The sequence below is a fragment of the Bacillus rossius genome, chromosome 7 (genome assembly GCF_032445375.1).
Source record: "Bacillus rossius redtenbacheri isolate Brsri chromosome 7, Brsri_v3, whole genome shotgun sequence".
Taxonomy (NCBI): Eukaryota; Metazoa; Arthropoda; class Insecta; order Phasmatodea; family Bacillidae; genus Bacillus; species Bacillus rossius.
This window is the reverse complement of record NC_086335.1, coordinates 30,983,693-30,997,810: the sequence shown is the minus strand read 5'-3', so window position 1 is coordinate 30,997,810 and position 14,118 is coordinate 30,983,693. Positions and strand designations below refer to the sequence as shown.

The 14,118-nt window shown below is 35.0% G+C and overlaps 2 protein-coding genes and 1 long non-coding RNA gene across 3 annotated transcripts in view; all 3 read right to left on the bottom strand.

Annotated features, from left to right (window-relative positions):
- LOC134534521 (pyroglutamylated RF-amide peptide receptor) overlaps positions 1 to 810 on the bottom strand; it is a 57,108-nt gene extending 56,298 nt beyond the window's left edge. Inside the window, exon 1 of the mRNA XM_063373003.1 lies at positions 780 to 810. Within this exon, the coding sequence (XP_063229073.1) occupies positions 780 to 810 (31 nt within the window). The remainder of the gene's footprint in view (positions 1 to 779) is intronic.
- A 2,721-nt stretch (positions 811 to 3,531) lies between these two features.
- On the bottom strand, positions 3,532 to 5,821 carry LOC134534430 (uncharacterized). Its single transcript, XR_010075493.1, has 2 exons — positions 5,416 to 5,821; positions 3,532 to 5,310 (listed from the first exon to the last, which is right to left on the bottom strand). It is a non-coding gene; the product is annotated as an uncharacterized LOC134534430 (long non-coding RNA).
- Positions 5,822 to 13,122: 7,301 nt separating this feature from the next.
- The window catches only part of LOC134534520 (protein NDNF), a 132,946-nt gene continuing 131,950 nt past the window's right edge, over positions 13,123 to 14,118 (bottom strand). The window contains exon 9 of the mRNA XM_063372999.1: positions 13,123 to 13,258. Coding sequence (XP_063229069.1) covers positions 13,123 to 13,258 — 136 coding nt within the window. The remainder of the gene's footprint in view (positions 13,259 to 14,118) is intronic.

The window sequence follows — 14,118 nt, the reverse complement described above, 5'->3', positions numbered from 1 at the left end:
TTTTTACACGCATTTGCCCATCCAACAATTGGCTTACCGCTGTTGTACGGCATAATAAAACATACAAATAATAAAAAAAAATATGTAAATAAATTTTCGACCGCGTGTTTGCTCGAGTGAGCGGCTGTCTTCGGTTATGTAAGTTACTGGTCCTGGGTCTCAGTGAATCGTAGGATTCCTGGAGTATGGAGAAAAAAAAAATTGAGTGCGTGGGATGAGTTTGAGAAAGACCACCACATATCCCTCCCCGCAGAATCAACACGGATCCCGCGCGCCGCAAATAGATCGGCGAGGCTGATAGCCGCGCGAAGATCGCCAACTGCTCGTGTTCCACGGGCGAGAGGCGTGTCGCGTGTCACAGTTAAGGCCCCTGTCCACCCGGGCACACACACACGGCGCACAGAGCTTCAGAAGAAGACCCGTGATTCTAAAACTTCTCAAGATATCCGAATGGAGTCTGTTTACGAAAATCATTTAAGAATGTACCGAGGATTGGTGGGTAGTTCTGTTGTATTTTAGTTTTTAAACTGTATTTCGAGGAGAGCGGAAAGGGCTAAAACGCCCGTTTCCAGAATAATTTTCAGAAATGAAACGCCCGGTAAAGGCTCTTGAAGGCACTTTGGGACTTGTATTATAGCTTAAGTTTTTATTCCTCCATCATACAATGTTATACTTACTACTACAATCTCCTGGTTGTCCTATGCACGACGAAAAGACTGCGCGCCAGTCCCCAGGAGAAAATGTACTGCGCTAGAAGCACCAGCGAGCGTCTCACTCACCATCCCGCCTCACTAGCACAGATACATGCATGACTAGGCGGGAACCTTAACATCTAAATGAAGAGATAGAGCAGCTTCCGTTATTTTAAAGAGAACCAAAAAAGTGGTAAATATCATCGAATCGGCTAATAAATAATAATTCCAGTTTAATAAAACCGAATCATGTTCTCTTGTTTCAGAATAACAAAAAATAGTTACTAGTAATAGTGGCAAATAGTTCCATATTATAATCACACTAGCTGCCCGACCCGGCTTCGCACGGCTATACTAATGGAAAAAAATTAAGCCACATCTCCCATTTACAGTAATGGTAAATAAAAAATATTCAGTGATAATTTATTACAATGCTGTATAATGTACCGGAGAGAAAATGAATAGCACCTATGGTTTCCCGACTCGTGCACGCAACGTACAACTGATGTACCCGTACTTCGCTACGACAGTCTACAGGCAGATCTCTGTTGCGCCGCTCATTATACATGCCTCTCCTTGTGGGTACGCCACTGCCGCGCGATGCCCGTTGCCATGGAGACGCAGAAGGCATGAACAATGCAAAATCCTGTTATCATGCAGACAAAGTACCCACTGTTGCCTGGTTTTAACCACCCATGGGATCTAATTTTCGGAAAATGTCATCCTGCGTAACATAAGGAACATTACTGTGAAGTTTCAAGTCTGTAAAATATATAAAGGCTACTTGAAAAAAGGGCAATTTTTGATATTTAAAGTACCCACAAAATTTCAACGGTGATGAGGACTGCACCAACAATGAAATAGTCGTTGCCATAGAGACGAATGAAGCATCAACAAAGCAACAGCCGTTGCCATGGTGATTTCCTACCAAAAACTGGAAATTTTGATATATTACGCCCCCGAAACTCCCCTTGGGATCGGATTTCCGCAGAATCCGTTCAAAGTGAGCGTCTACATCACAAAATGAGTAACTATGCTAAATTTCAAGTCAATCGGGTGTATAGTTTTAGAGATCTCGTGATGAGTGAGTCAGTGAGTGGTATTTCACTTAATATCCTTGTCAGAATTGTAACGGGAGAGGAAAATATTATTGATGGTCCGAAAAATGAAAATTAATTAAAAATAATAAAAATAATTCTAGTAAAATAAAAAACAAAACAAATTAAACACAGAGAGAATAAAAAAAAACAATATTTTAGGTTTGCGATTTAAAGTGATAAAAAGTATTTAAATACTAATTGAACTCTTATGAGGGTACTGAATGCTTCGTTGTTAATATCACACGGGTATTTTTTACTTGTATGGGAAAATTAAGAATGATAAGGCATCTAGTGCGTGGCAACAATGTTAATAGGCAATATGAAATAAACTTCTAGCGCCTGCGGCATTGTCAACACAAACTTCGTACGTGTACTGCATGTTGTATCTAACCCCCTCCAACGTTTTTAATTCTAAATTGGACTTTTAGTAAGGATCCCTAATGTTATTGATAATATAATATAGCCTATAGCCTTCCTCGATAAATGTACTATCCAACACTGAAAGAATTTTTCAAATCGGACCAGTGGTTCCTGAGAATAGCGTGTTCAAACAAACAAACAAACAAACTCTTCAGCTTTTTAATATTAGTATAGATAAGAGCATTTTCTCTTCAAATTGTTTGTTACATAAAATAATTTTCAATTAGTTTGAAAGTTAACCCAAGGGCTATTATTTGTAGCTTGCATTTAAACGCAACTAAATTAAACGCACATGCGCATTGGTCTGTTTCCTACCGAATTTACGTTGCGTCGAGCACGTGCATTTATTTGCATACTTAAATTCCACCATCCACGCGCCCTAATAAGAATACTCGAATACTCAGAACCAAGTTGGGTTCACAATATAAAAAAAAAGCAAGTTCATAGCAGGTCATCCACACTACTGTGCACACTACCTATGTGAAATAGGTTTACAACTGAAATCTGTCTGTTAATTTTAGTAGTGTGGTTTAGTAGGTCCGAGCGCATGAGCTTGTGGCTTAAGAGTCAGGATTTATGACCTTTGACCTCTGACATTACTGTTGTGGACTTTGACATCTTACATCACCGCCACCATCTTGGTTTACGTAATTTTCGACACCCATTTTGGATTATATAATTTACGATGGCCATCTTGTATTACGTCATTTCCCGACAGCCATCTAGGATAACATCATTTCAGACAACCATAGTGTACATCATTTTCGATAGCCATCTTGAATAAAGGTGATTTTCTCATTACTGTTTAACAACCGCCATTTTGGATTTATTTTGATCATGCTCTCTCATTCTATTTATACATCTGACATTTGGATAAAATCATCATTTTGGTTTTATGACATCACCATCGCCATATTGGATTTAATTTTATCATACTCTATCATTACACATATTCGGCAGCCATATTGGACGGCATCATAGTACGTTGAGATAGCCCTGTAGTTCATAGAATTTTCCCTATATGTTTGTAATACACCTCTAAGTAATCTTTAAGCACATAATGTTATGCCCGTAGTGATGGCCTGTCAGTTCGGAGACCCTCATTCTTAATTCTCGTTTTTGTTCATGACTTGGTCAAAGTCATGTCAAGTATCGACAAATTATAGCCTCATGGCTAGGAGATAGTTGGCCTATATGCTTGTGTTATAGCGCTCTAGCAATTGAATCAACTATTTGAGAAATCCCATTAGTCCATCAGAGCAAACTTTAGGAAAACAAAATAAAACTGCTCACATGAAACAAGAAGGTAAAAATGAGTATTTTATGAAAGTGATAATTAATTTAGTATTGTTACCCAACCTATACAATAAAATAATTTTGCATAAATGTAATGGATTTTTAAATAAAAATTATTAAAAGTCATGGACTTATGGGTTTACTCAATCTTATAGGATATTGGGTACAATTTTGGGGTTTTACGAAGTAAGAGATGGCAGTGTTTATTATATAACTTGTTAGTTTGAGTTACTAATGTACAAACAAAATGTATAAGACAAAATACATGCATACAAAAACTTTATCCAAATGACATTGTTTTGAATATAACATTACTCTTACAGGAAACCCTCAAAACCCATCATAACATGTTAAAAAAATTTCTTCACTGTTGGCTACATTATAATGTTTCATGCAACATCAGAGACATCCTTATCGCATGTAGGCCAGTCGAAAAGATGTTGATAGCACTGCTGTACATTCACATCATGAGGTAGGTACATACTCAATTTCTGCAGATCCTCCATATTTTCCTCTGAATAGGACGTTTCCCAGCAGGATAGGCAGTAGTTGTCGGGAGGGCAATCATTCCCTTCCTTGTGTTGCGAATGTGGAATGTACTTGTCAACAGTCCATTAATATAGTCCCTAGCCAATACTACACCGGGTGTAGTACTTGTGTGTGAGAAGTGCATGAACTTTGACGGCTGCAAAGTTATTTTTCGATCCTTAGGTATGCTTCTTTCTGCAGATTCTGCAGACAACATTGATTTCTTAAAGTAGAATGGCCACCAACTTTTGAAGTCAATGATTTCAGTTGAATCTTCAATCAATAATGCCAGGAATGCCTGTTTATTGGAAGAGTTGAGCATGATTTCCATGTATTCCTTAACCATATACACCCGATCTCTTCGTTAGATTTTTCTTTTCAGTATGGCAAAATCCCGATCACACGGCAAAAAACTGTGACCCCTCATTGGGTAATATTGATCTACTGTTTCGAATCTGCCTGTGGTAGTCAATGTTGAAAAGAGTCTGATTAGGTATAGTGTGATTTCCATTCTGTGCTCCACAACCATCTGAAAAAATGTGAAAATGCTTCACACTTTTTCTTACAGCTGATTCAATGCATCTCATTAAGAATGTGCAGACCTCATTAGGCCCTTTTCCTGCCACTCCTTCATGGTAAACAAAAAAAAAGCACTCCCATCTTTTAGACTATCGATAAAAAACACACTACAGCATTTATCAACTTGCGGACGGCCAAAAGACAAGGAGAAATTTTCTTTGAAAATTTTCAAGTAGTAATCATAACTTACTGTTTGACCAGGACAGTCACGTCTGTACAAAGAGTGCATGATCTTAACATTAAGTTTCGCATCCAAATAATTATATTCCCGGGCACTGTAATGATATGTCTTAACAGGAACGGAGGCAATATGTAATTTAACAGCATCAATAACAGTGCCTGATTTTGCATTCCCAGGAACATTAAGCCCACGTTTGTCTTGTGACGATTTGCCTTCACAAAGTAATGACGACAGTCTACGCACTCTATCATGTTATTCCATGCATATTTACAAAAGCTTTTTTGTACACTCGGTACTTGCCTGAAGATGTTGAGATTTCATAAACAAAAGTACAACCTCGTGAAGGTTTGATGATTCTTCTGCTCTCTTGCGTCGTCTGCGCCGATGCACTTTGGTAGTAGATATCAAACTCTGTAAATAGCTATCCTGCTCGTTCTTTGTCTCGAAACTGTGAAATTTAGACATTATCACTTGTTCCTGCTTTGATATCACAGTGTAGCATTTTCGCCTGCATCTAAAATAAATAAACATATTCATTTTTGTTTAATGATAGTGTGTTGGCTTAACTACTACAAGAAAGACATATCGTGAGAGAGGTTAATATACTTGCAGTCTTCACCTGGAGTCTTGGCAGCAATATATTTTCCAGAACAGTTAATATATGCTTCACCTGTCAGTCTTGCTTTCTTTATAACTGCATTCTTGTATTTCTGTACGTTTGTATGCCCTCTTTTGCGTTTATATTGTTGAGCAACGTCATCTTCACTTGAATCCATCATTAAGTTGTAAACAAATACGAAAAAACCATTGACAATAGAGAAACAAAATACAATCAAGTCATGGCCTTCAGTAGAATAATAAGCAGCCAGAGATATTGTTGGTAAATAAATCCTTTAATTCTATTCGGATATGAAAACCCATAAGTCCATGACTTATGGGGTTTCTCTTTCTCTTGTGTGATCGCCTCTAATGTATATCATGCTTACCATTTGGAGGACATGTGGGGTGTCTCGCTAGTATGTAGAACTAACTATGTAGTATCATAATCCATGGATAACTAATTTTCACATTTTTTGTGACTTATGGGGTTTCTCAAATAATTGATTCAATTATAAGCTGCACCAATAATGGCAGGCGCAATGACAATGAGTGATATGCTTAAGGCCGGTATTCCAGGACACAAAGTTAAGGGTTTAGGTGTTGAATATGCTACACCTGTACCCTAACCATATTCCAAGTGCACGATAGGACACGGTCAGTTCCTTATTTACAAGGACCGGATTTTGGTGACCTATCGTTTGCCGATTTTTTGCACAAATTCCGCGCATGCGCAGAGCTAACTTTTTCATTAATTTCGTAAAGATGGTAGACCCATGTCTGGCACCATTTTTGTGATCCTCAGGAAACGCACTAAGCGTGTTGGTGTGCCAAATGAAACTTTATTACAGTGAAACTATCCTGGAATACATTTTGTACATTTTAATAGTCCTAAACAGAAATAATTGCAACTTTAAAAGTACTTGAAAAATTATAAAAGCCGATATATTTTTGTGCGATGGTGCTGCTATTTCTAATATTTTTTTGCCGTTGCAAAATGGCAGCTAGAATGCGTTGAAACCGGTTTCTAGCCTTGCGCAGGGCACGTTTATTAAAACAATGCCGATTTGTTTACTTACTGTGATTTGGTTTGGACACGTTCTGGAATACGGCCCGCGAGTTGGATTTAGTTTGTAAACCAACAAGGCAGTGCTTATTGGCTTACTCGCCTGAACGTCTTGGAATACAGGAATAAGAGTTGGGCAGCTGTCTTGTATAGAATGCTTCTTTGTTGCAAGAATTGTTATTATACTGTTATAAACGATTACAGAAGAATGTATTTTAGTATTTTTAAAAAAGGAATTAATTATTATTTTACACCAACTAAGGATCAAACCCAAAGCTGCAATAAATAAATAAAATATTTTTTATAATTTTGTATAATCTGTCTAAAATTTTGGTCATATCTAAAAAAAAAAAAAAAAAAAATAAGGCGGCGGCTAAGATGTCCAACAAAATGTCGGACCCTATGATGCCCCAAAAATGGTGATTGACCCTAGCACACTCCAGCGGGTAGCAAGTGAAACAAGATGGTTACCGACACTAGCGAACTCCAGAACAAATAGAGAATCTAACATGGCGTTTAATAAGGCTGCCATAACGTCAAACTGGCGGGAATAATATACGTCTTGTTAGAAGTGATGGGTCAGTCTCTGCTTGGGTAAATCATTTAGAAAGATATCTTACAATTTTTTCTACAGTCGCATTAATTGAGAATTGAACCCAGTAACTCAGAAATACGTACCCTAAGTGCTTTTTAAAATTAATACTTTATTTAATTTTTGTAATTTTTTGAAATAAAGTTACTACTTGTTTTTTATTAAATTTTTTCCTATCTCCGGGTTCGGACCAGGCACACTAACGTCTATAACGTTTGCTCTTTCTTTGTTAAATATATTATATGATATAATAAATAGTTGAAATAAAGTTTTTCAAGATTTTTATTTTTATAGTGTTTTAAAATGTTTTTTATTTCATTTTTATTAGAATTGTATATTTTATATTCAAGCTGTGGGCCAAATCGCGTCGGAGGTTTAATGATGGCTGTATGTAAGTATGGACGAAAATAGGCTAAATGTATTAAAGTGTAAAATTTAAGCTAAAGTAGATGTGAAGATTCCGTTACTTAAATAAAGGGTTTTAAATATTTCAGTTTATATTACAGCATTATCTGTTAAAAGTGCATTGTGGTGCTACAACGAGAGTAAAATTATTTTAAGAACCCTAAATTTAGGGCATGAATTCTAACCTATGGCTCACATATAAATCACTAAAAGCATAAAATTTTGAACGGGAATTTCCCATACCCATTAAATTGTTTTATTTGCTCATATCACAATTTAGCGAATAAATAAAATTTTTATATTTTTTTCGAGTGTCATTCAATTATATTCTAATGCAACACTGATAAACAAATCACCCTTTTCAGGATCGAATTGACAATCATTTAAAAACATTTTCGAGAAAAACACTACTATAAAGATGGAAATATGTAAAAATGTATAAAGTTGGATAAAAACGTAAACAGTACTGCAGTTTTCATTTAACCATACGATTGGTTGGAGAGTCATTCGGTAAAATACAGAAAATAACTTTTTTTTCGGAAACAATTTTTACACCATTTATAACTGACTGATAAAGGTTAGTTATGTTCGTTTTGTTGGGACGACACCAGATGATATTTTCACGACTGACTTCATGAATGAAGCTACCGTCACTATGATCAATACACTCACGTCGTAAACATTATTTTATTTACACTTCAGTAAATTCACGAAACATTACAACATTACAAGCGTAGTATAAATGTAACCTTAAATTTAATTGAAAAATTGCCATAAAAACACAAAACTAGCCTATTTATTTAATATGACATAAAAATCATTGAGGTGGCTTTTACACTCTGGCAAAAGTTTATGTACAAGATATAGTAAAACGTGCTTCATTACAGTCTTTCGGCATACAACTTGCTTTTGCTGGCACGGTATTCAGTCTATAATCTTCTTATCTAGCCTCTTATCAAAGCGTATTAAAATTACATTAAACATTTTTGCTATGCTAGAAGCACAATACTAAAACACAAATTCACAATAACTTTTTAATGACAAAACTATGAGAACATCCATAATAAAATTCTCTGTTTTTTATTGTTGTTAAAATACAGAACAGATTTTAAATAAAATATCAATATACAATAGGAAATATATATTGTTATATGTATACAAATTAATACATAGTTATTGCTTTCACTAAAACATTAAGTATAACACATCTAACACATCTTTTACATGTCACAAACAAGATAACCTTAATATCGTGCACGATGCTTAAGTCAGTTAAAGTCAGTTTTGATTAAGCCTTGGCCTTCGCTAAACGAGAGGAAAAAAAAATTAATAGAAATTTAGCTATAATTTCAAATTTATAAATAATATTGAATGTTATTTAAAAAAATCAAACATTAAATTAATAAACTAAGGTAAACCCTTTTTTATAGTTCAAGGTTTATACGTGTACCTTACGCCAATTCAAAGAAAAAACGGAAGCTTTGCTTTTGCAATTACGTTAAATGTGGGGGCAGTTATTTCTCACGTCAAGTTTACAAGATTAATTTTGTGTTAAAACACCCCACAATAGTTAGTGATTAGTTAATGGCTAAGTTTCCTTCATATAATGTGTTTACAGCCTTTCTTTGTGGACGCTAAAGCGTCCTGAATAGTCCAGCTATAAGGCTTTCTTACAGTCTATGCTTGCAAGGGAAATGACGGCGCAAATTATAAATCATCAAAGAGATTCCGTGGTTATAATTTGTCCACAAGTTTTCTATTGTTGAACTTGCAAAGTTAAAATCTTTAAAGATATCTCACTCACACTTTTATTAAATTTATAAAAACCAGGCTTCGGGAAAGTTAAAAAAAACTGAAGGGAAAAAATAATGCACGAGGGCAAAATGTTTTTGAAATCCCCTTAGTTTATCAATTGGCGTTAAGTATTAAGTATCTTTATTACGAATGACCAATAAATAGTGTAAATAAAATACTATCGATATTTTAAATATATTGGCGAAACGCTGAATATTTTCTTTAAATATTTAAAATCTGCATTTCCCTTTCGTTTTCGTGAATTAAAACGCAGGTCTGCTGATTCCTATCGCTGCAGACCGGATAACATTGTAATACTGGTTATCAAGGCTGATAATGCAATCAGATGGAAATCAATCGATGTCATGCAATCGCTGGTGTCTTATTTAATACATAAAGTTATAATTAATAATTTATAAACATTATTTTCCACTTCATTATGCATAAAATTAATTAATTTTTTTCCTGAGCGCGTTCAGTTTCTTTGATACATTTAATGTACTTAGTGACACTTTTAACTACCACTAATTCGTTGTAAAAATTTATGAATAACACCAAACAATTTTTTTAGACATTCCATAAAGTATTTTGGAATCTCTATATCAGACACAGTCCAAACCTTCAGAAAATGAAACATACATATGTCAGACGTAAACAAAATTTTCATTTTCATCCAATAATTCAAACTGTTATCTGCACGATCTATACGTCATTGCGTGTAACACAGAGGAAAACGCGCATGATTACTGTGTGAACTGTTAAGTTAAAAAGTATGTACATTGACGGTTTGTTTTTAAATAACCATTCTGTATTACAATGCAGAAGCTAAGATGAAATATGTTCCCACAAACTGTGTGCGTTGAAATAAAACCCCTGAAACTTGGAACACTTAATACACATAAGTATTTTTGGTGGAAGATATCCCTTCTAGGTGACTAAAATATATCTTAATCAGGAAATATAATGTGTTTTATTTTCAATATAATTTTTTTAAACGGCTGCTTTTTATTTGTAGAGTAAAGAAATAAGACAGGGCTATAATTTTGTGGGAAATGAAATAAAAATGTTTTTCATGCTACAGTTTTCTGGACAATGAGAAAAACATTTAATGGGTCACAAGATTGCAGTTCTTCTAAAACGATTTATTAAGAAAGAGTTTGAAAGATTAAAATTAAAAAAATTGCTTAATTTTTTTCATCCCCTAGCGTAAGATTTTTAACTGACGCTGAACAAACACGTATTACAATGCACTAATGGAATTTAAGAAGACGTTAAAAGCACTCGTAATTAGATTGCAATATTGATCGCACCACCAGAAGTAATAATATCTAGATAATGTGTTTCCCAATAATCAAGGTTTGCAAGGAAATAAAAGAAGTAATAATGAACTTTTCAAATAGTTATACAATATACGGCCAAAAAAGGCTTAAAAGTACTGGTTCTAATGAGCTGGATAGAAGTTTACTTCAGTTTCATGAATTATAAGGTCCTGTCATGGTATTTTAATGAGTGAGCTCTAAAACTGAGTGAGTTAAATCTGTATGTATTAGACTAATTTAACTCATAATGTAAGTTGGTTGATTCAATATCATAAACAGGATGATATGTTGCACTGAAAAATTTGAACTCTATCTATGAGTAACACACTTGGCCACGCCAGCAAGAGAACATTGCTTGGTATATTTTTCGTGATGTTGGTAGAGAATAAGGAGAATAAATCCTAATTTCATGAGGTTGATGCAAACTCTAAAGATAAAACTGTTAGAACGATAGAATATCTATAGCAAATAACCGAAGAAAGGTTAAAACTGTCCCCTTTCGCAACATTGTAAAATTTTTTTTTCAACGATTTGCAGTTCTAACAATTTCTTATTTGAAATGATGATCCCAAAATGTAAAAAAGTCCAATATCGAAAAATTATTATCCGCTTTTCACTGACTTCACTGGAAAATGTTACAAGTGCTCACTGACTTAGTATACTACCACAAATTTAAGTCATTGTTAATATGAATTTAATTTGCACATTAAAGTTTAAAAGCAAATTATTTGATCTCTAAACTGAGCGATGTGGTAAGCGATTTATTAAAAGTTTATGGGGAGATTTTTTGAGCCAAATGTGAACGTCATATCAAACACATCATCAAAAAATTCAACCTTGACCATTATAGTGATCATTCACCTAAGATAAGGTGATAAGGTTCCGCTATGAATAAAATTTTGGCCCTGCATTTCAAAATCGGTGGGATGAGCTAACTTGGGTACTGTTTAAGGGAATGCTTTAACACACATTTGAAATTAATTTACACACAACCAACAGTATCTAGCTTACCACGGCTGGTCATCCAAGATGTACAACCTATATTTATAAGATATGTTAAATTGTAATTCAAGATGTCATGCAAATTCCTGAACCTTATTATTCTCCCTGAAAGTTTTTTTCCATTCTTAGATCGTAAAGAAGTGTTTTAAGTACAATAATGAGGCATTTCTCAACTCCCATACATCGAGGCTTAAACGACTAGTCCGTGCTTAATGTTTACGCAAATTAGATCTAGATCTTTATAAACATTTGTCCACGCTTTCTTTGTTTATGTAGGCTGGTAAACACTGTAGGCATTTGTGTAAACAAAATTATTTACATAATATATTTAATATCTTGCCATTAGAAAATAATAATCTTCGTAATGGCTATGGTAGGCTTGTCCTGCATATTTAAATATTTCTCCTTTGGCTGCTAGGCCGAGTGCAAAATCAGTCTGTTTAGAGGGAAGTATTCTGTGATAGTAATAAAAAGGTAATTTATTTGTCACTGGACAAAAACATGCCTTTAAAAAAACTATTTATCTAGTTAAGAGATATTTGCAGCTTACGGTAATGGAAAAAACTGGTTAAATTATTTTGTTACGACTAAAAGCTACCTAATAAAAGGTTTAATTTTTAAAACTATTTTATATAGTTTTGGTAAATAAATTAAATTCAAAAGATTAAAAACTAAAAAAAAGTGGGTGTATTTTCTGAGCCTTTAAAAAGAATTGAAAATTTTTGAGCTTTTAATAGCTGGCTATGCTGTAGCGGAATTTTGTGTTATGCATACATCCTTACTTTTAAATCCCCATAAAATACGTGTACACTCATAAGACCGGGTAAATACACGTGCAGATAAGCAGCACAACACAAAGATGCCATCAGCTGATTAATTTGTTATGAAAAATGAAATGCACACAATTTTGTGGCCACTACAAAAAAAATTTCCCAAATAAGACCCCACGAAATATCTTGAGTTGTAAACCGAAATACCTTCGTAGTGTCAATTTAATGGCTTATTATGGACAAGATTTTTCTGTCAGAAATTGTTTCGTTGCAGCTGTAACACCGGTCGTACATACGTAAAACGACATTGGGGTTTTAATTTGCTAAAAAAAAAAATAAAAAAAAACCTTTTACATATTGTTCCAAGGCCAGAATTAAAGAGCAAGGAATAAAGTTATTGTTACGCGTGTGCGTGTAGACGTCTGTTTCTTTCCGCTTGGCAGCGCCACTGAGCAAAGATGGCGACAAACAAAAAAGGTGTCATTTTCCTGTCACTAGAAAATATTTCGTGGGGTCTATATTTACAAAAAAATATATTTTGCGGCGGTAACAAACTGTTTATCTTTGTCAATGCACGATTAAAAAAAAACCAACAATAATATTGTGGATTATTATTTTTTTTTTTACAGATGTCAGCCCTGGGAAGCTCGCGGCTCAAAGGGTCGTGACGTCACAGCGGTGTTCCCTGCAGCGCGCGGCAGTTCGCGAGCTGTCCGCGAGCTGGGTCGGCGCTGCCGTCTGCCAGCGAGGACAACCTCTCTTCTCGGCGGGGACGCCGCCATTACGAGCACGAGTCCTTGGTGACGACCTGCAGCAGGTCGTAGGCGAGCGCCTTGCCGCGCAGCTTCTTGGCCGTCACCTGGACGACGTAGCCGCGACCTGGCTTCAGGTCTCTCACCCGGTGAGTCATCACCGTGCTGCGCACAAGGGAAAAAAAACCTTTACAAAAGAGTCCTCTGGAATCTAGTTGCCGTGGAACAGTTTGTAATACAGCTAAAAATACATCCTAACTTTGTACAACACTTTGCACATATTAAATACCTTTTCTAGATAATCCTAATTAATTATTCAAGACCCCCGACAAATGACCTCCAGGATAGACTCCAATATCCTCTGCACACTCGGGCAAATACCAACTGTACATTGGCTGCTGACTTGTGAGTCGTCTCGACTGGGTGGCCTGTGATTCGACACTTCTATGAGTGAGGGTCTCTAATTGGCCCTCAGTCCTCCAGATTAACAGTGAACCAATGACAGAAGCAGCACTAAGGTATAATTATTTGAATTTTAGCATAAGACGAAATGAACCCGCGAATTTTACAGGTCTCCAAGTATTACGTAAATTGGCACATAGTTTTATATTACAATTGATGTTTATTTCAAGAATAATTGTTTTAAAAAAATGAAAAAATATAATAGGATGTTCAATAATATGACTATTTTGTTTTATTATGCTTATCAATGTGCACAGTTAATACAATAATTCTATTCAGCTCAACGTTTACAAATAACTGTTACTATTGGAGGTACTGGTACAAAACAAAACACAAATGTCGGGATAAGAATCTACACCTAGTATTACTGCGAACACTATTTAGTAGTGATACGTTTTTTTTTCATTTATGTATACAAATTTACAAGTATCTGTAAATTTAATTGAATATTTGTGTTTCATTTACAAAGAAAAAATTCATAATGTACGGAAAGTGACATGGAACCACAAGCAGACACCTCCGTAACAATGAGATGGATAAGTAAACTAATTTTATTATGAACA